We start from the raw sequence: 27,685 nt of genomic DNA on the forward strand, positions 1-27,685 counted from the left end.
AATAAAGAATAATGGTGCAAAAAAAAAAATTAAATTCAAAATTTTTAAATGCCTAAAACTCAATTTAAAAGAAAGGTAAAAAACTAAATTTGATGGACCAATAAAATCCTGCCACGTCGCGTGTGGCAGGGATTGTGGGGGGCTTTTGATTTTTTAGTTTAATTTAATGCAACTATGGGGCCCACTGTGGCAGATTTCACCATAGGGAAATTTTTCCCCTTCTGCTCTTCTTTTTAATTTTCCCCTCCCCTTTCCCCTCCTGCTGCACCCAAAAGTCCCTCAATTCCCTTCCTGCTACAAGTAGTCTAAGTTCACCTCCATGAAATATTCAAAAAAAAAAAAGAAAAAATTTCCATGAAATCCCAAAGCACCCAACTCTCCGTCTACATCACCAACACCATTATCCCTCCCTCCGTTGTCTCCTTAACCCATGATAACGGGTCGGATCCAACCGAGAGCATAAATCCAGATCCAAATCTTGATTTCATCGACTTTGTGCTCCACGTCAACGATCGCCTCAACGACCCCATCGGCACGCTCACCGCCGACGAGGTCTTCTCCGACAGCAAGCTCGTCCCTCTCTAGCTCACACGAATGCGGTAACCCTAGAGAATTCCCCCCTCTTTTTCTCTGCGATTCGTTAGAAAATGAGTGAGGAGTTTTTCAACGGGTTTTATTAAATTTTCTGCTGAAATCGGGGGTTTCGAGTGAGAAATGTGATTTTCTGTTTTGGCTGAGGTAGAACGCGGTTTCCTTCGCATTTTCCTTTTTCTTGTTGGCGAAGGGAAAAGAACAAATTTTCAAAACAGCTTTATTTTATTTTTTTATTTTTAAATTTTTTTTTTAATCTGTTTTTCTCCTTCCCTTTTTATATAATAAATAAATAAAAAAAATTACACAGATGACAAGCGGGCAACAATCTGTTTTTTATTTTTAAAATCGTCTGATTTTTTTTGTTATTAAAACCGATCCGTTTTTTGTCACGTCAGCCTAATCACCGTCCTAAATAGTCGGGGTTGTCAACACCGACTATTTAGAATATAAAATTTTAGGGTTTAAGGCTTTTAATTGTGGTTTATTGGCAACCCCGACTATTTAGGGATTGGCAATCCTAACTATTTAGAATAATGATTAGGCTGACGTGATAAAAAACGGATCAATTTTGATAAAAAAATCGGTCGATTTTAAAAATAAAAAAAATTAAAATAAGGTTGTTTTGAAAAAGAATAATTTTTCACTTTAGCCCTATTTAAATTTTTTATTATTAAATTGACCCTTTTTTCTTTTATTTACCAAAACCGACCCGATTTCTTCATTAGCGGCTTAATCACATTCCTAATTAGTCGGGGTTGTCAACCCCGACTATTTAGGATATTAATTTTTAGGGTTTAAAGCTTCTAATTAGGGTTTAAGACCCTCCTAAATAGTCGGGGTTGGCAACCCTGACTAATTAGGAATGTGATTAAGCCGCTAATTAAGAAATCGGATCGGTTTTGATAAATAAAAGAAAAAATAGTCGATTTTAATAATAAAAAATTTTAAAAGGGCTAAAGTGAAAAATTGTTCATTGAAAAATTATTCAAGGAAAAACAACGCCCACAATAAAACTACTAAACCGGTAGGTAACAAAACCGCGTGCCGGCGTTAACTAAACTAAATAAATAATTATTATAATATATTTCATTGTCGCACTCTTCTAATTTGAGGAATTAAAATTAAAAATTTAAAGGTTAGGGCTTTGTTCGTCCGAATATCCCCACATCACCTTTGCGTTGACGTGAAGTCCTCCCTTGCAGAAGCCAACGCGATATTTTTTTTGGGGCCTCTTTTTGGGGAAATTTTTGGGCGAAATCGAATCGATTTCTCCTTTTATCAGTAGAAAATTCCCTCAGGTTCGTATCCGGTTGATTCCCTCAGCTCCAATTGAGGTAATTTGAATAGGTGGGGTTTTGGGATTTGTTCTGTTGTCTTGGGAATTTTGGGGGGATTGGGGTTTTGGAATTCCTGTAAAGATTGTATTTTATGGGGAAAAAGTTCATAATTTTTTATGCAAGTTTGATTCTTTACATTTTATTTATGACTTATGTTGACTTAATTTGATGGATATTGTATCTCGTTTTGATTACAATGTAATTTGTTAATATCTCAATTGTGCAGCTGAATCGAGGGGACAATCTGGATTCGAGGTTGATAGAAATTTTTTTAAAGCAATTTGAGGTTCGTTTGTGATTCTAAATCTGAAGAAGAAGAGAAGAAGAAGCTGGACTTATTAATTTATTGTGTTTTGAGTTAAGATACATACTCCATTGGGGTTTTACTATTTAAATCTCACCCATGAATTGATATTGGAAACCAACTGAAGACCGAGCCCTCAGCAAGTTGGCTTGAAGGTGTATTGCTGAAATTGTGCTTGGGGCTTTCCTTAATGGCTTCAAGGTTGAAGGTCCTTTCACTATTATTTCTTGGAATCATTCTTTTCTTTGGGTCAACCTTTGCCGGGTCTGAGAAAGATGTTATTCAAAGAGTTCGAGCTCCTCATAGGGATCTAGAAACTACGGTCATAGATGGGACGGGTAGAGAGGCTACATTGCATGATTCTCTGGGTAAATTTCAAGGATTTGATGAGAGGAAGGCTGGTAAAACTAGGGTCTCGGTGTTCACAGTGGCATGGCTTACACTTGCCATGGCAGCGGCAACAGGATTGGGTGCGGTTCCATTTTTCTTTTTGGAGCTGGAGCCGCAATGGGCAGGCGTGTGCAATGGATTGGCTGTGGAGTGATGCTGGCTGCGAGCTTTGATTTGGTGCAGGAGGGGCAGAGTTATGGGGGTGGTGGAAACTATGTTGTTTTGGGGATCATGGGCGGAGCAATTTTCATCTGGCTATGCAAGAAGGTATGATTTATTGTTTTTCTTTCATTTTCTTTTGCTTTCTAGGTTACTGTTGTTTGATTAGCAAGGCTGAAATTGCATGTATAGTTATCAAAGAATAGCTACTAATTTTATTGTTATATCCCCTGGTGATCAAATGACAGATGTATACTCTTTTATAATTGTTTTCTTGTGTGACTATTCCGAATGTATGTGTTCTCCTACAATTTTGATTCTTGGATTTCTAGTTTGGAGGTTACCCCATTTCTAGTTTTTTTTCTTAACGGAAAATGTATGTGTTTTAATCCTATGTTGTCGAGTGGTTTGTGGCATTTTGTTTGTCACTTCTCTACCTTTAAATTATACGATCATCTCTAATCAGAGGTGTCTGGCAATATGATATGATGAATCATGTTGTATATTAAGATATAGATCCAAGTCAAAATGTTTCATAAGAAAGTTAATGACAAATTCGAGAGGATCAAATCAGTTACAAATGAGGTTTTTTTTTTTTTTTTTTTTTTTGGGGGGGGGGGGGGGTTTGCCAATGAAGGGGCAGGGATAAAATCATATAGATATAACTGAGAATCTGCTGTCGCGGTTAGCTTTTCTTTATCAAACTATCTACTTTTATATATTCATCAATATCCCAGTTTTAAGCAAACAAGCATACTCAATCTTCATGTGTGAAGAGAAATGAGGGAGAAGTTTCTTTGTCTTTGCTTTTAATCGTACTTGTTGACATTTGATGTTTGAGTTTGGGGAAGCCACATCTCCAAATTTTATGTTGCTTTTAATGGTACTTATTTATGCTGATTGTTTTTGCTTTTCTGAATTCTCTAGAAAGATGCTTGACATCAATCCAGGCAATAGTTGTTCTAATATTGTATAATAACGTTGTTCGGTGCCACAAGCATGAGCATTCATACAACCTTAACAGGAAGGAAACTGTTGTTTTTCTAGCCCTCTATGATTCAACAATTCCAATATGTTACTGTTTGGAACCTTATCTTCTCTTACTGATATATGAAGATCATTTTCATGCCAGTTAGAACATGAGGTCATATTCATGCTATTTATTTTTAATTATTGCCTGGTGATGATGTGACCTCTACCCTCATAATTGCACTATAATCTACTTTACCCTACATAATTTGGTAACCGAAGGTTCAAGCAGGATGCATGATTTTGTTTGTATTTGTTGCTTAATGATTACTTAGCTGTTCATACTGAGTTTTGCTTATATACCAAGAAAATCAGTTACATCACTGACTTCACATTTTCCTCAGTGTCCAGTTTAAGTAATTGAGTAAGTCCAGATGGCAGTTGTAACTTCAGATGTATTTTCTCTGATTTTTTTATCAGAATTTGTTAATTGTTTTGCCTTTATATATGGAAAAATGAGTGGTACAGTGAATTTTTTTTCTTGCTTGTGATTGTGTGTCACACTTTTGGTCCTAAAATACTTTTGTTATGTTCTTATGCAGTTTCTTGAACAATATGGAGAAGTAAGCATGTTGGATATAAAAGGTGCTGATGCAAGTAAAGTAGTCCTTGTCATTGGCATAATGACGCTCCACTCCTTTGGGGAGGGTTCTGGTGTTGGAGTCTCTTTTGCTGGCTCCAAAGGACTTACTCAAGGTCTCCTTGTTACTTTAGCTATAGCTGTGCATAACATACCTGAAGGTTTAGCTGTGAGCATGGTTCTTGCTTCCCGTGGTGTTTCTCCACAGAATGCAATGTTGTGGAGTATTATTACATCATTGCCCCAGGTAAATGTTTAGAATTTTCTTTGAATGAACTCTTGTGACGTAACAATATGTATTTTGGATCAGATGTCTCTTTGCTTTAGGAATATATTACTTGGCATCTGAGTGATTATTATGCTTCGAGGAGGAAACCAGTAACTACTACCAGTACCTTTTTAGCAATAGGAAACTCGCGTCTAGAGTCAGTCAGATGAGCATTCTTCCTTATTCTTATATGCTGAAGAAGCTTGAGAATAGGGTTGATGATAAATTTGCAGTGCAAGAACCATCATTTTAGTTAATGTTTCACCATCCCAGCAAAAGGCCCATACTCAAACTAAAATTATTTATTATACATGTCAACCGATAAAATATATAATTATATATGTTTAATATTTTTTTTATTCATATAAAATATCTATAGTATGTTAAAACTAGTGTTTGCTTACCTCTCTTTGATATTTCTATTAACTATCACTTGTATTACTCTTTTCATTCAGCCTATTGTAGCTGTTCCCTCCTTCCTGTGTGCTGATGCATTCCAGAAGGTCCTGCCTTTCTGCACGGGTTTTGCTGCTGGATGCATGATTTGGATGGTGATAGCAGAGGTTCTCCCTGATGCTTTTAAGGTAATTAGTCATCTAATAAGCCTTTTACTGTTTCATATTTCTGAAAAGAGGTCGTCTGAGGGCAAATTATTGCTGAGTGCTTACGCTTAGATGATCCTTTGCTAATTGTACCTCCTGATAACCTGTGTTCCCTGTTGGCTTATGCTATGGATAATATTATATACAAAATGTGAAAGAAGAATAACAAGCAATATGATGATGGACCCTTATGTGAATTAATTCTGGTGACCTGGCAGTAATTTTCCTGAGATTTCTGAATGCTCTTCTCCATTTTCAAAAGTCTGGCAAAAATATGCCTGATCCTTTTCGGATCATAGAGTGGCTATAATATTGTTTTGCTTGGTTCTCTATTCGTTTGGTATTCCTTCTTTGCATAAGTTTTAACTTTTAACAATACTATCTTCTAACTCTCCAGGAAGCATCTCCTTCTCATGTTGCTTCAGCTGGCACACTTGCTGTAGCATTCATGGAAACATTAAGCACAGTGCTCCAATCTTTTAGCCAGGACTACAAGTAAGTTTCTTCTTCGTATGCCCATTTCTTCAGCTACTAATTTGTAATTTATCTTATTATCCTTTACTCCAAGTTACGGTGATGTGCAACTGAGGCCTCTTAATGCACCAGTTTGGAAGTGATAATATAGTAATTAATGGAACAAAGAGACCTAGAGGCAAAGTTAAAATAAACTTGATTGGAAGCAATTAATAAAGATATAATAATATTTACAGATGAGAGGAGATGATCCAAAATAGAACTGAAATGAAAGAATACAATTTATGTAGCTGACCCCAAAAAATGGGGATGAAGCTTTTTTTTTTGTTGTATCCTCAGCTCAAAGCTATATACATCCAAATTGCAGTGCAGATGCTGCCTCTGGATTCTTGGTCTCGCTTCTATTCGGCCTCGGTCCTCTATTTGGTGGAATCACCCTCGTTGCCTTCGCCCTTGCATTCCATCTCTCACATCCTCTCCTCACTGGCATCGCTTCTGGCATCTCTTTCGTTCTCGCTCTTTGGAGGCCCTTACAACTCCTCCTTGCTGCCAAACTTGGTTTATTCACTCTCTCCCTCCTCCTCGTCGCTGGCTCTGCATTATTCCACACATCTACCTCCAGCATCCTAAGGCTTGCTAGTCGCAAGAAAGCTTCTGTTAATGACTTGGCATCTCCGGCAGGAATTTCCTTAAGTGCCCTCACCCTCCAATCCTTTTTAGCTTGTGGTGCCGTCTCTCTTCATGCCCTCGCTGAAGGCCTTGCTCTCGGAGTTGCTGCCCCAAAAGCCTACGGACTTGGTCGTCACATGGTGATCCCTGCTTCTCTCCATGGACTCCCTCGAGGAGCAGCAGTCGCTAGCTGCATCTTCGGAGCTACTGACAGCTGGCGGTCAGCGATAGGAGCGATACTTGCGGGGATAGATTATGATGGGCTTGATTATTGGATGGTGTTTGCTTGTGGAGCACTTTTGCCTGGTTTTGTTAGGGTTTTTCGAAGGGCGATGAGATTGGATTCAGCCAAGAGTGTTTATGGATTGTTTGTTGGGATTGGATTTGCTTGTGTGTGTTTGATGTCTACTAGGTTGGTTTGCTTGCATACGCCGTACTGTAATTCTGCCCCAGAGGCTGTAACATAAATTTGTTGAACGACGACTTTAAACTAGCCTAGCAGCAGCTCATCAGACCAGAATAAGAGAATGGCGTACTTACGTTGTTGAGGATCTTGAAAAGGAAAATTTTATTATACTGATGGGGATATCAATGGGAATGATCATTGGCGTTAGATAGTAAAGTTGTGTTGTAACTTCTCACGATGGGACATCCGAGACGAAGTAAATATTCTTATTCACTGCAAGAAAATTTCTTGGATAATTGATGAATAATCTCACACAGTCTTCTATTTGGAAGAGTATTTGCCTTGTTCATATCAATTGTTCCAGATTCTTCTAACTTGCTAAATTAAATCGCTGAGACATATTTATTGTTTAACATCATGGTTTATTTTTAAAAATATACTGTTTGGAGTCCATAAATCTGTTGGTGAAAAATACGAGGGGAAAAAATAACAACTCATCCCTAACGTGACCAATGATGTAGAACATGTTGGTTATCTTAAGAAAGTACTACTTAGAATGCGTTAAATTTGTCAGCAAACAATAATTCAAGAGGGGGAAAAAGAATAATTAGCAACCTCCCCACGTGGAATAGAAAAAAGCGAGCGAGTATGTTAACTGCAAATATCTATTTTGTCTATTCATAAGCAGAAAATGTTCAATGTGGTTAGTGATAACATTGCTGAAAATGGAAATGTTCACAGATTTCAAGATTCAACTTCCCGCAACTAAACACCTGAAGACACAATTCAGGCACTTGAGAGCTTTTGTATAAGTGGCGAGGAACCAAACTTGCAAGTTTGTTTTCACTACCATATAACTTGTCATCTAGTGCCTTGTTTGGATGGAGGGTAGAGATGGGGAGGGGAAGAGAAATGCGGCTTTCATCTTGTTTGGGAGTTTTTTTAAGGAGGGTAGAGAGGAGGAAGGAAGGGGAACGGAGGGTAAAATTGCTTGGTTTTCTTCCCCCCCCCCCCCCCCCCCCCGATTTGGGCGGTAGAGGAGGGTAAAGAGGGGTAAAGGGGTGTAATGACATTCTTACCCCCATTAAAACAAATAAAAGGGCTGATGTGTTATTAGTATAAAGTTATAAAGTCATTTATGTAAATTTACATATATTTACTTCCTTTCACCTTCATTCACCTTACTCAACTCCCAAACAACATATTACAATTCTCTTCCATTCCCTTCCCTTTCCTTCCCGTTGTTTACCTTTCCTTCCCTTCCCTTAGTAAACTCCCAAACACACCACTAAGCAACAACTACTTTATTCTTTTCATCATAATACATTAATACTATATCCAACTCATTAATGGTTTAAGCTCTCATTTCCCTCTAAGAGCCTGTTTGTTTCGCAAAAAATTGCAGAAAGTGGGGGAAAGAAAATGAATTTTGATGTTTTTCTCTACTTTTTGATGTTTGGTTCGTCAAAATTCGGAAAGAAAGTGAGAGAGAAAATGAGTTGTCACCATATTATTGGATGAGATGAGTAATTTTTGATGTTTTCCTCCACTTTCTTTATTTTTTATTCTTTCTTGTGTTTGGTTCATTCTTAAAACTAAGAAAATAAATGAGAGAAAATGAACTGTCATTATATTATTGGATGATGTGACTCATACTTAGAAAAATCAATTTCCTTGTTTTTTTTGGAGGAAAGGGATGGAAGAAAATTTTAATGAGATGTGATGAGTTGTCACCATATTATTAGATGATTTTTTGGAGGAAAGGGATGGAAGAAAATTTTAATGAGATGTGATGAGTTGTCACCATATTATTAGATGATGTGAGTAATTTTTAAAGATGGTAGAAATTTTAATGAGATGTGATGAGTTGTCACCATATTATTAGATGATGTGAGTAATTTTTAAAGATGGTAAAAAATGAAGGAAAATTGGGTGATGTGAGTTAGATGAGTTGATTGATGTGACTCATTTTTTGTGTTTAGTTTATTTTTAAAAATAAGAAATGAGATGTGATGGGATGAGTTATCACAATATTATTGGGGGAAAGTGGAGAAAATGAAGAAAAGTGGATAAAAGAAAGTGGGGAAAAGTGAAAAAGTGAAGGAAAATGGATTTTGGATTATGGGGGAAATGAAACAAACATGCCCTAATGGTAGACTCTCATTTTCCTAAGATTCATTTATTAGATGGGTCCGCTTGTGGAGTCCGATCACGTACTTACGTCTCATTGTACATAAATCAAATTAATGTTATTGGTGCAACTTTTTCCTTTCTCTTCACTCTTTTTCATGAATACAGAAGTAGTTAGAAGTTAACGAGATATAATGATACACAGCAAAAAAGAATGCAAAGTTATATATGCAGACCGTTCACAATCATACGAGAAAAGGGATATGGTTTCCGTGTAAGTTGAACCTTTTTTTTTTATTGGCCGGAATTTAGGCTCACGCTGCGGTGCTGGTTTTTAGAAAATTCATTTTAAATTCATGACCAGTGAGATTTAAATCTAGGTTGCTCTGTTACCATGTTAAACTCTCTAATCATTAAATCAAAACTCCATAACTATGACAAGAATTGAGGGTTATAGTTTTATATTCTAATATGATCGAATACACGACGTTTTAATATCATTTGTATATTTATTGCAAGAAAGAAAAGAGAAGGTCATTAGAGGTGTGTCAAAATAAGACTCGAACGGGCTAATAGTTGATTAGGACGTTATAATCATTACTTGTCTCTTGATCTCAATCATGTATCATTAATATGTGTTAATGAATGTTTTATTGGAGTGACTTACAAGGGCAATATTATCAAGATGACTTTATAATGTGTCCCCTTCTTTTGATAGTTATAGCAGATTGTTTTCCGCTACTATTTTTTTTTTCTTGTCAAGTTTATGCGTGCAAATGTGTCAAAATTGCCAACACAAATCTTAGCTCACCAATTACTGAGCTATGAATCTGATCAGGGTAAAATCTATCAATTTTTTTAACAAACATGTTTATTTAGTATGTAGTATATAAAATCTCCCATCAGATATAAAACAAAAAGTTGTTAGTCGGATAAAATTATTTTAGACTTCTCAACGCCTTGACTTTCCTAGTAATATATCAGTCTGCCACCCTTCACACTTTCAAAATGATCAATTAGTAAAATAACAATTCTTCATACTACTCTTTCAACGGGTCTAATATTTTAATTGAATTTGACATGTTCTGATAATGAAACAATATGCTTTACTTACCTTTAACAATGAGGATGGATTTTAGAACAGTTCATGTGGGGGCACAAAGGATTCTATCAAAAGTGAGAAAAAAAACACTTATAATTCTTGTTGCTAACGATTCACAATCCTTGTTCCTGCCTCTATTGGTTACTGCATTTTATGAGCGTGCACAACTGCACATACATTTGTCTTTATTTTTTTTATTAAAGTTTTTAGGTGGTATAAAAGGATACGCTACATAAAAACTCTAAAGGCCCCCACTTGCTTTGGACGAAAGCTCCGTAACACTTAGGGGCTGTTTGGTTGTTGTTGGTAAAGTTGTGTATTTATGACACAACTTGGAAAGTTGTTGTCCACTTCATCAATTTCACTTTTATACTTTTCTTTGTTTGTTTTTGATTCCATTAGAATCATAAATCGCTTGTTTGGTTTGCAAATGTAACTTTAATTGTTTGTTTGGAAAGTGTAAAAAACGGTCCCTACTCAAATGATCATATTGGTTGGAATTATTTTTTAATATTTTTTTCCTGACTTCAATGTCAGCTCTCTCTTAAAATTATGCCTTTTTTTATGAAATCACTTTACAAGCCACATCAGCATATGAAATCATTTTACACTATTTTCACAACTACAAACAAACAATTGAAAGTGATGAAAGCTGACATTGGGACCCACTTTTTTACACTTTCCATCCTTTTACATGGTAAAAACATACAACCAAACAGCCCCTTAGATAGGGTTGCCTTCTTTGTTGTATAAATTTAGCATGGATGATTATTCACCCACAAAGAATATACATACTTCTTTAAGAAAAGTATACATGTAATTCAATTCAAGTCAAAGTTTGATATAGCATATACATGTGATGGGCAGAATTGTTAGATGAATATATGCTTAAATAGTTTTGCTTTTCTGAATTAATTAAAGATTAATCCAAATTCACTACAGTGAATCCAGATTCACTACAGTGAATCTGGATTCACTGCGTTGATGTAATTAATGCATGTGTTTAATGAGATAATTAATGCATGTGTCTGTTGACTGTTTGACTGAATCCTAGCCATTGGATGAAGGAGGTTTTTAGTTTTTAGGCTACGGAGGTTTTTATTAGAACCTCTCCCTATATATATATATATATATATATCTTGTCTATAACTTCTAATAGTCATAAGAAAAAATATTTTCCCATGAAAAGAGCTACTTAGTTTCCCAACCTTTCCACGCAGTACTCAAACGGAACTCCTCAACTACCTTACTAATCTTAAGAAGCCTTTTCTTTTTGGGTAAATGAAAAACAAATCTCTTTTATGACTAATTAATTTCTTACAAAATTTAGCTGGTTAATACTTCTAAGTGCTGGCCTAATATATACTTTTTTCTTAATTTCAGTAGCAGTACTTGTCACACCTCAACTCATTTTAATACGCGCGAAGATAACCTGAAAGATGCCATCATTTTGGCAAGCCAAGCCTATATCCATGGCGACCTTGCTCCGGTCTGATCCGAGGAGGCCATGGAGGTCGATGAGAGGGATCGAGTCATTGAAGACCTCCACGTCGACAAGATTAGGGCGGTCCCGGGTGTTTTTATAATTTTTGAGACATTGAGGTGTTAACTGTAAATTTTAAATTCTTTGCAAACTTATGTTAATTTTTTAATTTCATATTTTTTATTTTAAGTTTTGAGACATTGGGATGATTTTTATAATTTTGAACTTTTCAGGGTCTTTTCTGCAATTTTAAAACTTTTTATGGTTTTTTTAATACTTCATGTATTATAATATGTTATCTACTTGTAATTTCTTTATCTTAACAAACTAATATCATTTTTATGTTTTATATATTTTATTAATATTAGTTTTTTTAAATTGTTAAGCTAAACATGGTTCACATAGGATTAGGATAAGATATGATTATGATTAGGATAGATTAAGATATAAATAAAATATTCAAAATAATGAAGGGTAATATTGATCATTGAAAATTAGAATTTGATTATAGATAATGTAGTTCAAACTATAAAGGGGTATATTTGTCTAAAAAAGATTTTCCGAACTCGTGCTTTTAAAGGGAGTATGATTGACTACACTATAGACTTGTAATATTGCTCTTACAGACCTAAAATTTTATTTTTGGCAATTTGAAAACCAAAGTTTGGAGTACCAAAGGTAAAAAATATGTAACTTCGTGGTATCAAAATTGAAAAAAATATGTAAAATATGTAAACTATGGGGTATCATTGCATCGAAAAGAGTTAAAAAACAGATGTAAACTTTGGGGCCTTAAAGTCAAATAAAAACGTTTGGAGCATCAAAATTAAAAAGGGAAAAATGCTTCCAGCCCCCAAAAGCTAAGGAAACATGCTTCCTATCCCTAAGACTAGGCCTGTCCATCCGGGCCGGGCCGGCCCGGCCCGAAAATCCGGGCCCGAGCCGGGCAAAACCGGGACCCGGGCCGGGTCCGGGCCCGGGCTCGACCGGACCGGGTTCCGGGCTGGCCCGGCCGATTTTTTTTTTAATTTTTTCCCAAAATTTTTCAATTTTATTTAAATTTTAAATTATAAAAAAAATAAGAAAAATAATAAAAACAATAATTTTATTAAGGGCAAAACCGGGACCCGGGCCGGGTCCGGGCCCGGGCTCGACCGGACCGGGTTCCGGGCTGGCCCGGCCGATTTTTTTTTTAATTTTTTCCCAAAATTTTTCAATTTTATTTAAATTTTAAATTATAAAAAAAATAAGAAAAATAATAAAAACAATAATTTTATTAATTACTTAAAATGACATAAATTACAAATAAGAAATGATAAAAACATATTCTTTATTAATAATTGATAAATCAGTTACAAATTACAAGTACAAATTTATTTTGGAATTAATCGCATCACAATAGATAAGTAAATCCCAACTAGGTTGGCACCTACTCACCTATATCACTATCATTTGCAATTATTTCCAAAATAATTCTTTACAAATTGTAAGCTAAGATATAAAAACTACAATCTATTCTTTATATCTATCTGCTAGTCCCAATTCTTCAAATTTATCTTCAATTCCAGCCATCCGATCGATGCCTTGCGTTCGCTTCTCGTACCTCCACCAATCTTGTAGGCACATCACCGCTTGTACAGTATATGGATCCAAGCATGTCCTGTGATCGTCGATCAAACGACCTGCTGTGCTGAAGGCGGATTCCGAAGCTACCGTCGAAACCTGCACTGTTAGTAAGTCACGAACCATGGTGGAAAGTATAGGATATGAAACTGATCCATATACTTTCCACCATTGCAAAATATCTAAAGCATTTCCTTGACATCTAACTAAAGAAGCAGAAAAATATTCATCTATTTCAGAAACCTCCGATGATGACGATCCAAGTCCAGATCCACCAGTTAGCTCGGCTACCATTGCATACCTATCAAAACTTACACTTTTACCTCGGGCTCGGGATGAGCTCGAAGAAACCGAAGCTGCAGACTGTTGTGCAGCTACACCATGTCTAGCTGCATACTCATCATATAAAGTTTGAAAATAATTTCTAATAAGTAAATGATGAGTAGTAGCATTCAGGGTGGTTCCATCATCTAAGTCTATAACCTGTCCACCATACAATGACTGTAACAAACTTCGAAGGCCAATATCCTTCAAGCATGGATCAATAAGAACCCCCAAACCAAAAATATGAGGAATAGGCCTAAAATACTTATTAAATTTGCTCTCCATTTCAAAAACCATAGGTCCAAAAGTAGCATCCAAACGATATTTATCAAAAATTTTTTGAATATTTAAAATTTGTAAAGCAGCTAAAGTAATGGTTGGATAATAACAGCCAGATAATAACATGGTAGCATCATAAAAAACTTGTAACATTTCATTTAAATTACATATAACTGTCCATTCATCTTCAGTTATTCCATAAGTGCTACCAGAACTAGAACTAGAAGCATAATAGTTTATAAAATCAGTTATAATGTCTTTATATTCTATTGCTACACTTAACATTGCATATGTGGAATTCCACCTATGGTCAACATCTTTTGGAATTAGTCTAGGCTTTACATTTTTTCTTTTACAAAATTGTTTCCATCTTTTAAGTCTTTGTTCAGAAGCACTATGCATGTAAGCAACTGTTCTAACCTTTTCTATCATGGGTTTAATTTCAGTAAATGCACTTTGAACAATTAAATTTAAAATATGACAGATGCACCTAATATGAAAAAGATCACCATGACATGGCAATGATAAAAATGATCTGATAAAATCAACAGCTACATTGTTATTACTTGCATTATCTAGTGAAAGAGAAAATATTCTTTCTGAAATTTCTAATTTCATAAGTTCTTCAATTATTAAATTTGCAACATTAGCACCAATATGTGACTCTTCTATTGCAATAAAAGAAACAACTCTTTTAAACATTTGCCAATTTTCATCAATCCAGTGTGCTGTGATACATAAATATCCAGTTTGTGCTCTAGATGTCCAAATATCAGAAGTTAAAGAAAATTTACAGTTTAAATTTTTAAAATAAGAAATTATTTTTTCTTGTTCCTCCTGATAATATTTTAAAATATCACGTTGACAGGTTTGACGAGAATTTTTTTTAAATGTAGGATAAAAACCATCTCTAAACATATCTTCAAATTCATCATCTTCTACTAATTTAAAAGGAAGGTTTTTAAGAATGATAAACCTGATTACGCATTTCCTGGCTCTGGCAGCGTCATAGTTCCAACTACCGAGACTACCAGAAGAGGAGGATTGAAAAATCATAGATTGTCGGATATCACCTTGAGGAGTCTGGCCTTTATTGTGTTTATCTAAATGGCGTTTGAGGTGGTTGGTGCCGCTCTTATGATGAGCTTGAAAAATCTTACCGTACAATGCACACTTAGCCTTCTGGGTGAGGATCCTACCGTGTTCATCCTTGGTGACGTCGATCTTCTCGTAAAAATTCCACACATCTGATCTTGACCTTTTAGGAGCTCTTGGTGCAGATTCGTCGCCATCGGATTCAGGATTAACTTCGGTAGGAGTAGACCCAGTAGGAGGACTCATAGTAGGAGGACTCATTTTAGGATCGGGAGATAGGTTTTGCTCTTCATAATCAGATCCGGAAGCCATTTGATGAAAGGATTAGAAAGTATAAATAAGAGAGTATAAGAGTATAAGAGAGAGTATAAGAGTATAAGAGAGAAGAGATGAGTTTTTGGTGTGAAGAAAACAAATAAAACCCCCCTTCTATTTATAGAACCAGCCCCCTAGGCAAATGACCAAAATAACCTCACAAAATAGCCGTTTTTTGACCGTTTTGGGGGGCAAAACGGTCAAATGACAAAATCTGACCGTTGTGGTGGCCCGGGCCGGGCCCGGGCCGACGGGTATTTTGGACAGCCCTACCCAAGACTTTGTCAACGGGTGTTTTACCCCCAAAAATAAAGATTCTGTTCTCTGAGTCCCCAAAACACAAAACCCAAGATATTAAAATATGTGAAGACTATAATACCCTTCTCTCTCTCTTTCTTTTTTTATTAAAATATGATGAGGATTATTTTATTATTTTCGTTTTCTCTCTCTCTTTATCATGAAGTATTGAGATGATAGTTGAAATGATTGATGATGATTATTTTATTATTTTTGTTTTTTATTATTTTGGTTGTTTGTATTGGGAGATTGTTAAAGTTACGGGTTAATTTATGTGAAGACTATATCCTCTCTCTCTCTCTCTTTCTTTTTTTATTAAAATATGATGGGGATTATTTTATTATTTTTGTTTTCTCTCTCTCTTTATCATGAAGTAGTGAGATGATAGTTGAAATGATTGATGAGGATTATTTAATTATTTTTGTTTTTTATTATTTTGGTTGTTTGTATTGGAAGATTGTTAAAGTTATGGGTTAATTGTTAATGTTACGAATTAATTGTTAATGTTACGCGTCAATTGTTAAAGTTATGAATCATCTCTCTCTTTCTCTCTCTCTCTCTATCATGATGTTTCTTTGATGATATTGAAATGATTAAAGATGATTATTATTTTATTATTATCGTTTTTTATTCTTTTTGTATTTTTAGAATATTCGTTGTTAAGAATAATGGTTGGTTGTAAAGGTTATGCATTGATTGTTAAGGTTACGGGTTGGTTGTTAAGGTTAAGGGTTTGTTGTTAAGGTTATGGGTTTGTTGTGTAGGTTACGGATTTGTTGTTAAAGTTATACGGGCTTAATTGTTAAGGTTACGGGTTTAATTGTTAAGGTTACGTGTTTAATTGTTAAGGTTACGGGTTTAATTGTTAAGGTTACGGTTTATTAATTGTTAAGGTTACGGTTTAATTGTTAAGGTTACGGGTTTAATTGTTAAGGTTACGGGTTTAATTGTTAAGGTTACGATTTTAATTGTTAATGTTACGGGTTTAATTATTACGGTTACGGTTTTAATTGTTAAGGTTACGGGTTTAATTGTTAAGGTTACGGTTTAATTGTTAATGTTACGGTTTAATTGTTAAGGTTATGGGTTTAATTGTTAAGGTTACCGGTTTAATTGTTAATGTTACGGTTTAATTGTTAAGGTTACCGGTTTAATTGTTAATGTTACGGTTTAATTGTTAAGGTTACGGGTTTAATTGTTAATGTTATGATGGAGAGAGAGAAGGGATCCATAACCTTAACAATTGACCCGTAACCTTAACAATTAAAATCGTAACCGTAATAATTAAACCCGTAATCTTAACAATTAAAACCGTAACCTTAACAATTAAACCCGTAACCTTAACAATTAAACCGTAACCTTAACAATTAATAAACCGCAACCTTAACAATTAAACCCGTAACCTTAACAATTAAACCTGTAACCTTAACAATTAAGCCCGTAACCTTAACAACAAATTCGTAACCTACACAATAAACTCATAACCTTAACAACAAACCCTTAACCTTAACAACAAATCCGTAACCTACACAATAAACCCATAACCTTAACAAAAAACCCTTAACATTAACAATCAATGCATAACATTTACAACCAACCATTATCCTTAACAACAAATATTCTAAAAATACAAAAAGAATAAAAAACGAAAATAATAAAATAATAATCCTCTTTAATCATTTCAATATCATCAAAGAAACATCATGAGAGAGAGAGAGAGGATTCGTAACCTTAACAATTGACCCGTAACATTAACAATTAATTCGTAACCTTAACAATTAACCCGTAACTTTAACAATCTCCTAATACAAACAACCAAAATAATAAAAAACGAAAATAATAAAATAATCTTCATCAATCATTTCAACTATCATATCAATACTTCATGATAAAGAGAGAGAGAAAACAAAAATAATAAAATAATGCTCATCATATTTTAATAAAAAAAAGAAAGAGAGAGAGAATGGTATTATGGTCTTCACATATTTTAATATCTTGGGTTTTGTGTTTTGGGGCTTAGAGAACAGAATCTTTATTTTTAGGGGTAAAACACTCGTTGATAAAGTCTTGGGGGTGGGAAGCACGTTTCCTTAGCTTTTGGGGGCTGGAAGATATAAAGTTTAGAGTATCAAAGCAGAAATGACCCTATCGGAAATGCAAAATAAAAATAACACAGGTAGCATCTAGCAAAAATCCCGGAAAATCCTATTGCAAAGCAGAAATCAGACAGGTGGTTTTTAGCAAAATTTCTGTCATAATTTAACCGTATCTTCGTCCTAAATTTCTTAACCGGCCCCCTGTCGCCTTCTCTCTCTCTCTCTCTCTCTCTCTCTTCATTGATGTGCGAGGGGGGGAGAGAGTGAGAAAGCGAGCGTCAAAATCAACCAACAGCGTCAGAGAGAGAAAATAACCCAAAACCAAAAACAAAAAAGAGACCAAAAATCTCGATCTTTAGGGTTAGGGTTCCGATCCCCCACCAAATTCACCCCCATATGGAACAGAGTAACCGTCGGCGGCGCCTCTAGAAGGTACGGAGTCCAGTTCTCCGCCTCCAATTTCATCCAAGCCCCTCTATCTGCTCTATTAGAATACTCTGGAATCTTACGAAACCCTCAATCGAGCCATCAGGAGACGGAGCCCTTGACCTCCGCGCCCCCCGCCGCCCCCAGCGACGGCGAGGTCGCGATACGGATCATCGGCGCCGGCGATCATGAAAGTGTTAGGGCTTTTCCGGGGGAAGCGAACTCGTTGAGTCCATTGAGGTCTGAGGGCGAGGATTTGGCTAGGGAGAGTGAGAGGGAGGGTGGGGATGGGGAAGTTAGTCCTTTGAATTCGTCGAATTCCGCTTCGGGGAGCGGGAGTAATTTGGAGGGGGAAGGGAATGTTGGGGGAGGGAATGGGAGGGATTCGTCGTATCAGAGGTATGATATACAGCAGGTGGCAAGGTGGATCGAGCAGATTTTGCCATTTTCCTTGTTGTTGTTGGTGGTTTTCATTCGGCAGCATTTGCAAGGTACTGTATTCTTGGTTTGTTTTATGATGTAAATTTACGAATTTGGTTGATGAAGAGTAAATTTATCATAATAAGTGTGGATATATTGAAACTGATTGAAAATTGTATGTACATTTTGATACATAGACTCCTTATGTTTAGACTGTTCCGATTAATTTTATAAGGTGATCTTTTGAATTCAAGTACTGCACTCTTGTTAATCATTCTCATTCTATTTCGGAGTTTTCATGAGTAGCATGACTTGCTGCAACCACTGTTGATGCTCACTAGAAGTAGAAAGCTAGGAACTTTATCTATTGACATGCTTGTATTTGTTTTATTATTCTAGTTTTCTAGTTTACCCCTTGTATTTTAGTTAGCCAGTGGGTGTGTTTTTGCTAAAAAGCGGTGTCTTTGCGCTATCATAACAAAAGCACCCTCTGCATATCATGCTACTTATTGTGACATCATTACCACAAAAAAGTAATCTCAATTCTCAAATGTAAGACTAGCATGTGGTATTGCCATTAGAAATAGCAGTAGATATTAATATCAGGGTGAGTACATGTACTAGGATGGGCGTCTACTTTTAATCATCATAATAATATTTATTAAAGATCATAAATGGTGTAATGATCAATGAGTCTCACCTTTGTTGACCCTGAAAGAAAAATAGAAATGTGCAGTGAGTTGAGAAGAGTCCAATGGGGCAATGAAAGGTATTAAGTAGGTTTATGAGTGGAGCCTGGCTTGACTGGTCTCTACTATGTGTGGGTGTGGATCAAGTAATAGTGATCTACTTAGCTTTTAGTAGTTCATCTTCCATTCTGTACAAGCTTATCCATTGCAAGTTTGCAACTTATGATTCCTACTAGAGCCCTTTCACCGCTAGATGCATCCATAGACTTAATGACCATCTTGGTGGTCCAATAAGGTGTCTTTTTAATAACTGCAACCTTTGGGGTACAATAGCCGCAGTTTCTTAGAAATTGAGATAATTTGTAAATAGTTTATTCCTTATTAATGTTGTCATTAATGGAAAGTATATACGTAGAGGTAATATAAGGCGTAGAACGGCAGGAGTGCGTTCTGTAGATTATGGACATGGACCATATGGTCAAATTATGTTCTTCGTATTGTGGCTACTAAAACCTCAAAAATTAAAACAACAATGGATTTAATGTAGTAGGGGCTCAATTTGTTTTGAACCAGCTATGTAGTTCATATATTTGACCTATGCCCATTCATAATCTTTTTTTTTTTTCACTTAGAAGACTGTTTTCTTCATGTTGCGGCAACTAATGCCTCAACAAATATAATAAATATAGTAGGGGCTCAATTTATTTTGGACTGGCTATTCAGTTCATATTTTTGACCTTATGCCCACTCATAAGCTTATTGTACTTAGATGACGTGTAAATCACTTAACTTGTATATCTTGTTGCATGTATATTTCTTAGAAACATTGCATATACTTCCTTCTTTGATCAATGAAAGGCTGTGAGTGCCTAGGGATTCACCCATCTACTGCTTCCATTTTTCTTGCATTCTCTAACATTATTTGTATTGTACATGGTATTATCTATGCTATTCCCATTTGTTAACATTTAGTTGGCACAGTTGTTCTTTTTCCCATTACATACATGCATATTTTTTTATTAATATACGGGGAGCAGAACATAATGGAGATTTCCAATAGGTCTCCTTGTCTGTGCTTTTTATTAGAGTGGTTCTTATGACAAATCTTATGTCTCGTTATAATTTATATGTAAGCCCTTTCCTCTTTAAAGTGGGGTAGGCAGCAGGTTTTCATGATATTCTTATCACATTATTTCATTTTGTTTCTATTCCTTTTATGTTAATATGAATCTGGCCTTGTGGAAGGAATTACAGGTTTCTTTGCCACCATCTGGATTGCAGCAGTAATGTTCAAGTCAAATGATATACTGCGGAAACAAACTGCTTTGAAGGTTTAGCTAACTTTCCTCTATGTCTAGTTATGTACTTAGCAAAGTGGCATGCTTATTACTTTTGCATGTATATTCACTCATCTGTTAATTATTCATCTCGGCGATTTTTTCATGTTACATTTTTCACTCAATTGCCTAGACCTAAATGCCAAACCTTTGGATCTCACAGTGCGTATAAATTTCAGATGTGTGCTGTTACCCAATGGATTGCAGGCCCTACTTCTTAACAACGCTTGATAGTTTTAGTTTAATTAATAGTAATTCAATTTTCGTCTAGCAATATCATATGCTTCTTAAGTCTAAAAACATATCAAGAACATAGTCAAAGTTGAACAGCTTGTGAATGCCTATAATCAATCCTTTAGAAACTAAAACCTTTGAGTCTTCTATAAGTTTCTTTTAATGAATTCTATAGTTTTCCTGGAGTGATGCACATAAACTGATTAATTAGTCATTCTTCTTCCATGGCCTCCTCTTGAAGAATTTTAACCCCAGAAAATTTTACCCCAGATAAATTTTGAAGACATTTTTGGAAGGAGTTTCAAAATTTTACTTAGATCTTTCTCAGAGAAACTTGGAGAAACTTTGATGACATCATAAATAGACTTAATATAATAAATTGTAGACTTTCCAAAACCATTTTTTCAGGAGAAATTTTTAGTGAAATCTCTATGATTTGGGTTTTTCTCCAGAAACTAGGGTTTGAAATCTAGGGTTTGCTATGAAGTTGGAACATTAGGGAATTTCCATGCCTTACCATGTTGCAATTTGCTAGTGCTTTTTCTGGAAAAGGGGAAAACCCATTGTTGCTTTTTCTGGGAAGAAAAAAAGAAGAAACTACTGTGCTTTTCTGCTTGTAGTAACAATAAAATATGGAGTGCAGCTGATACACTAGGGTAACAAGGTGCAATTTGCGCTTTCTTACTTGTTCTTTGATGGTTGATTATTCTGTTTTGCAGGGAGAGCGAAAAATTTCTTTTCTAGTCGGGATTACACTTATTTTCATGATCCACGTTTTTGGAGTTTACTGGTGGTACAGGAATGATGACCTTTTCTATCCACTTGTACTTCTTCCTCCTAAGGACATACCGCCATTTTGGCATGCTATATTCATTATCATCGTCAATGGTATGCATGCAACTATTAATTTTGTTTACATATTAAGTATGTTCATATCATTTGTTAAACTAGCTGTACTTGAAGTATTCTTGATATAGACCATGATATTTTGAATACCGTGTTTATTTTGTTGAAAATAGGAACCTACTCTTAGGTTTATACATCTATTTTAGTGGTGATTTTTAACTGGTTGTCTGTTTTCACAGATATTATGCTTTATGCTCTTTACTCGTAATTGTTACATGTGGGCAGCTCGTCTTTCTCTTCAATAGGAAAAAATAAGCTCCTCCACATTTTACTTTGCAAAAAGCTTTTCTTTTGGCAGCTTAGGTATCTCAACATTTTATGCCCTCATTCTGTTGATATTTGACTTATCTTGCACCCCCTCCCCTACCCCCACCCGTAAAAAAAATCACATTTCTTTTTCCTAGTTTAGCACAACTAGCATATGTATATTTTGACTTTGCCATGTAGATTATGAGTTGTTAGCAGTGTGGCAGGTACTTTATACGTAGATACTCTGGATTCATGAATATATGTGCATTCTTCATTTTGTATTAACATGTTAAAGTGTCATTGGGATAAAAATGAGGATCATTTGCACATTGCTTCTATTAGAATATAAGAACATAACCTTCACCCTTATCAAAACTTCAGAGTTTTGGTGTAGTGGTAGGGACCTTTGAGATGACTGAATTCCCGTGCTGTAGTGAAAGCATGTAACTTTTGTACACCAATGCACATGGGATACACTGCATTTAAGTTAGTAATGTAGTAAACAGTGATAGTCAAATATCTAACAAAGCAGAATAATGGTAATAACCATCTTAAGGCTACTATAATTACTCAGGTTTCATACTAATCCAGCCCTGTTCGCAGTTAAATGAGTTGGCACATAATAATGACTCAAATAGTAGTGAAATATCGGCAGAGATTTATAATGGCTGTCAGCGTGTGGTAAAATTCTCAAGTTGCTTCCAAGGTCCTGTTCAAGGCTATCCTTCATTCAACGTTGAGGACAGTGGGTAGGTTGATCTACATGCTTAGGGGTTGTTTGGTTTGCCGCAATTGTATTGCAGTACAAGTGCCAGCTGCATACAAGTGTTATTGCATGCAGTTGTAATTTCAAGTGTTTGTTGTAGGATGTTAACACTTCTTGGACTTCTCTTGGGGTTGGTTACAATTGGAGTTGCAGCCAGTCTTTGCAACTAATTGTTAGTTTAAATAAAACAAACAACCATAACCGACAAAATGTTTGTTTCAGACTTTCAATTGCATGCAATTGCACTTGCAGCAAACCCAACAGCTTCTTATTGGCGGTGTCGTTTGAGTTTATGCAACTAAGGAACAACTCTTCAAGAGTCCAGGGCTGAATGATAGGATTTTCTATCATCATTACTTCATCTTAAGACACAAATATAAGTAAAGAGACAAATGCAGTCATTTCCTTTGAGAACTTGGATTTGTTATGAATTGATGTAGATGATCCATAGATTATACACAATTATAGCCTAAAATTATTAAGCAGAGAATGCTCACAACATATATTAAGTAACAGCGAAGGAAATATGCTGTTGAGGTTAATTTTAGGATATTTATTGAAATGGGAGAACAGATAGTCCAAATATATCAATCATAATAATCGATGTTTAGAAGACTGCTGCAGTTTGTCATCTATGTTAATAAATTGCAGATTATCATCTACTATAGGGTTATTCTACAGTAATTACTCACTATTTATAACTATGTGCAGATACAATGGTTCGCCAGGCAGCAATGGTTGTCAAGTGTATGCTACTGATGTACTACAAGAATAGCCGGGGCCGGAACTATCGTAAGCAGGTAGCGCACTAATCTAGATAATTTGGTAGGCACCATATTTTAGATTTCACATATGTAAGATATTTGATTGGAACAGTCAATGCTGAGGGTTTCTGCTTCTTCATAACTTAATACTAGAACTCGTGACATTTTTGAGTTTGGGTCAAATTAATTGTAATGAGTTTATTAAACATATTCTGCTAGAAATTTTAAATTGCTGCATGGTTGGATAGTCAAAGCCCAGTGGTTTACATTCATTGACTAATAACGTTTGTAAGAGTTTATGAGCTCTCATGCCATACCTTGCTTTGGATTGGTGAGGCTTTATCCTGTTATGAAACCTGTGGATAGTGCATGCATTAGTGGTGCTCCCTTGTAAAGTCAGTAACTGTAAATTTCTTGTGTAGCCTCATGTTGTTGTTTTCTCATTTGAAAAGATGATAATTGGTAAGGCCCCTAAGAAAGCTTATTAGGTTCCACTGTGTGGTCTACTAATTAAGGTATTGATTTGTATGTTTCTAAATTATCGGAATTTATTTTGAACTTCATAGTCATAGAAAAGCTTATTTGTAATTCAGTAGAATACATTAGTTTGTCATTTCCTCTGAAGTTGCTAATGTTGCATGTATATTAAATTTTCTCCATGTTACCAGGGTCAGATGCTAACTCTTGTGGAATATCTCCTCCTCCTGTATCGAGCATTATTGCCAGCGCCAGTTTGGTACCGGTTCTTCCTTAACAAGGAATATGGGAGCCTCTTTTCATCTCTAACTACTGGCCTGTACCTAACTTTCAAGCTGACTTCAGTTGTTGAGAAGGTATATAGTTTCAATACTCTTCCAAAAAATATCCTGACTTGGAATTAGATGAGCTAGCAATAGATTATTGCAGTTATTTATCTTTATCTTAAGCTTGTGTTTTCCAGGTGCAATCATTCTTTGCAGCATTGAAGCAATTGTCACGTAAAGAAGTGCATTATGGGTCACATGCAACAACAGAGCAGGTAAAGTACAGACTTTTCCTTTTGATTCCTTAACTCTCTCTCTCTCTCTCTCTCTCTCTCTCTCTCTCTCTCTCTCTCTCGTCTCTTCTCTCTCTCTCTCTCTCTCCACTGAGTTTTGACATAAAATTTGTTCAACATAACTATCGATTTTTATGTGTTGTTATAGTTATATTTTTAGCGTCTTGTTTAGGTGATACTGACACGATTATTCCTTAGTTTGTTGTTCATAGAAAATTTTATATAGCCCTTTCATTGCGATAAAGATTGCCTTTTCAATATTATGTTTTGTTTAGAAGAAATATATATAAATTTTATATATATATATATATGAGAAAACGGGAGGTGAGCTGGCAGCGTAGGAAATTTCCTACGCTGCAAGTGTATGACATGTGAGCCCCACACCGATGTGACTAGTAGGGGGGCGTTCATCACATTCGACAATTTGGGTAAAATAGAAAAGAAGTTTCTATAAGGTCTGATATGCAACATCATTGTTTTTAGCTTGACCCAGACTTGACACAAATTAGTTTGGATATATGGCTGAGCCCCAGATGGATACTGTTTAAATAATTGGTTTGCCTACAATTAAGAAGCTTTCCGCACTGGGTACATCCCTCTTTTTTCTGGATGACTCTGTCCTCTAAACTGATTTTACCAGGTTTAGTAGCTTCTACTCTTCTCTGTTTTGCACCAACGTCATTAACATTATTTCGGAAGTCTGATACATGGCTATGGTGTCCTAAGATTACGACTCTAGAGTATGAAATTTTTTACATAATCTTAGGATACAGTATGGGCCAGTACATAATCTTAGGATACAGTATGGGCCAGTATATGAAATCAACCTCTTTAACTGTTCTCCCATTTCGTGGATTCTATCATTAGATGCAGACTGTTGTTGTGCAACTTTCATTATGCACAATGTTGAAAAAAGTGGGAAAAAAAGCTCCATTTAAGCGGTTTTTAAAACAGAAGTAGTTCCTGGCCACTTTGCTTACCGCTTTCACTAGTATTAACCGCTTTAGAAAAATAAAACGAATAGCAGGTGAGCAGCCCTTTCGTACCCGGCCTGATTCCAACCCGCTTTTAAAACTTAAATCCTTTTCTCCTTCGCTTCCCGATCTCCTCCGTGTTCTGAACCTAAAAACACCTACTCCTCAAATTCTTCGCCTGTAGCGTGTCCACCTCCTCCATCCACCTTCCCCACCTCGGCAAGTTCTCTTCTCTAGTGAAGAATCATTTTCTCCACCTCATCCACCTCTTTTTCTCCATCGAAGCTCACCGCAAATTCAAGCGAAGCTCTCTCATCTCTAAAGCGTCCTCGACAAGTCCGCCTCAAGCAAAATCATCTTCATGTGAACCCAAAATATCTTAGACCCCTCAAAACCATTCTCGTCTCTAGCAATCTTCCGCCTTTAGCAAGTTCTCCACGCAATGATGCATCTTGAGCTCCCTCCATTGTTCTAAAAAGCCTCCGCCTAGGCGGCCTAGGTAGTACCTAGGTTACCTAGGCCGCCTGCCTAGCGTCTAGGCAGTACATAGGTTGCTCACCAAGGCTTTGAGAGTTTCTAAGGGAGCATAGTTTGCCTATGGAGACTGCACCCTTTAGGCATTGATCGTGATTCCCTCTGTTGTAGCCTCCACCCTCCAAACACCTCCAGCTTCCAACTATGAACACCTCCTCATTCTTCTCCAACCTTCAACAAAATCTCCACCACCACTAAAACGAAAAAAGAAATCCGCTTAGGCGCCAGTCCAACGCCTAAGTTTTCTATAACATTAGCATTTAGTATCAATTATTGTAATAAAAAAATAGAAATAGGAAAGCCTAGGCGCCTAGGCTTCAGGCATTGGGTCCAACTCTTAGGCCACCTAAAATATATATAGCCTCTCTTGATGTTGGTTGTATTAGCATTGACATGACTTGTATACTTTTAGTTTTCACTTTGTTTTCTAATTTTCTCCTCCTCTCAAGTGCTTTCAATACACTGCTCCAGTGCTCTTCTTTGGGTTTGAGCTTCATTAAGTATTTTTGAATTTTTATCCGTATTTAAAATTTTAGTAGGATTTGGCCCCTTTTTTTCCTTGATGCTTTTTTCCTTTTTAGCCCCAAAAAGCTTGAACATTGCCTCATTGCTTCCCTTTGCTTTCCATTTTCGACAACCTTGGTTATGCTTCTATGCTGGTAATCATGTATTCAATATGCAGCTTTGCATAGGTATACCTTCTACTAGAAAGATGCTTCATTTGTGCAATCTGCAGCTTTCTTCAATTTATTCTTTCTTCTCAACTAAATATCTTTCATCTTATTATATTTTCAATTCATTCATTTGCAATTGATGCAGGTGATTGCAGCTGGTGATATGTGTGCTATCTGCCAGGAGAAGATGCATGCTCCCATCTTGCTACGTTGTAAACATATATTCTGTGAAGACTGTGTCTCAGAATGGTAGGAGATCTCAGTACTTTATACATTTTTCTCTTCTATTTTGTTTGTTGCAATTGAAATTTTGGAGGAAATTGCTTTTTGACTTCAGTGTTATACCTTTATGTATGAAAATGGAGCAAAGCTTTGGCTTAATAGAATTTTGTGAACTTTTTTTTTCATAAGCAAGAGTTATTATAGGAGGTTAATGCTCTGATACTTTCCAACTTTTCAGGTTTGAAAGAGAACGTACGTGCCCATTATGCAGGGCTTTAGTTAAGCCAGCTGACCTCCGGTCCTTTGGTGACGGCTCTACAAGTCTCTTCTTCCAGTTATTCTAACTCTTACTTTCAGCAATATATACCGGTTATCTCAAATGATGAGACTGGCGATGAAACTGAGAGGATTCTCTGTTGGCCTGCGCCTCGTGGTTAAGGTTATGATGTATTTTAACTGATATATTTATGGCCTGTTTCTTCGCGCATTTTGCTGGAAGTTGTTCCTCAAGAGGAGGGAGGGAGGGAGGGAGTGTTCATAATCCTGTAATTTTATCTATAGGCCCAATGGTCATAAATTTTTTTTACAAACTGATGAGAAGAGAACTGTACAAACAGTTTATGAAATATATATATATATATATAAACAGCAAATTCCATGTCGCAAAATGTGACACCTGGGGTTTGATGTGGTTCACGGCCTGCCATGGTATATTTGTAATTATCAGATTAATGCACAACACAATGTGTTGGCTACTAGGGAGAAGATGCCTTGTGACCTCATGGCGTGCGATATTGTATGGTTTCAAGTTCAGACCAGCAAATTGTCTTTTGCTAGCTCAGGGTGTCAGGCTAATTACCTCTGCTAAAGTAGCATAGGGCGGTTTGGCGCAGTTGTA

General features: G+C 36.0%; 2 protein-coding genes across 2 annotated transcripts; both read left to right on the plus strand.

Moving 5' to 3' along the window:
• On the plus strand, window positions 251–7,143 carry LOC109849079 (putative zinc transporter At3g08650). The gene is given in 7 exon segments (XM_020418868.1): window positions 251–599; window positions 2,158–2,768; window positions 2,771–2,892; window positions 4,356–4,640; window positions 5,117–5,245; window positions 5,661–5,758; window positions 6,105–7,143. Coding segments are annotated over 6 exon segments (1,746 nt in total). The 5' UTR covers window positions 251–599; window positions 2,158–2,425; the 3' UTR covers window positions 6,874–7,143.
• On the plus strand, window positions 11,517–27,483 carry LOC109846789 (RING finger and transmembrane domain-containing protein 2). The gene is made up of 9 exons (XM_020416035.1): window positions 11,517–11,557; window positions 17,962–18,473; window positions 20,346–20,422; window positions 21,382–21,550; window positions 23,295–23,383; window positions 24,016–24,180; window positions 24,288–24,365; window positions 26,711–26,814; window positions 27,026–27,483. Exons 1-9 carry the CDS (start codon window positions 11,517–11,519, stop codon window positions 27,129–27,131), a joined length of 1,341 nt encoding a protein of 446 aa, XP_020271624.1. The 3' UTR covers window positions 27,132–27,483.

Source organism: Asparagus officinalis, chromosome 7 (assembly GCF_001876935.1).
Source record: "Asparagus officinalis chromosome 7, Aspof.V1, whole genome shotgun sequence".
Taxonomy (NCBI): Eukaryota; Viridiplantae; Streptophyta; class Magnoliopsida; order Asparagales; family Asparagaceae; genus Asparagus; species Asparagus officinalis.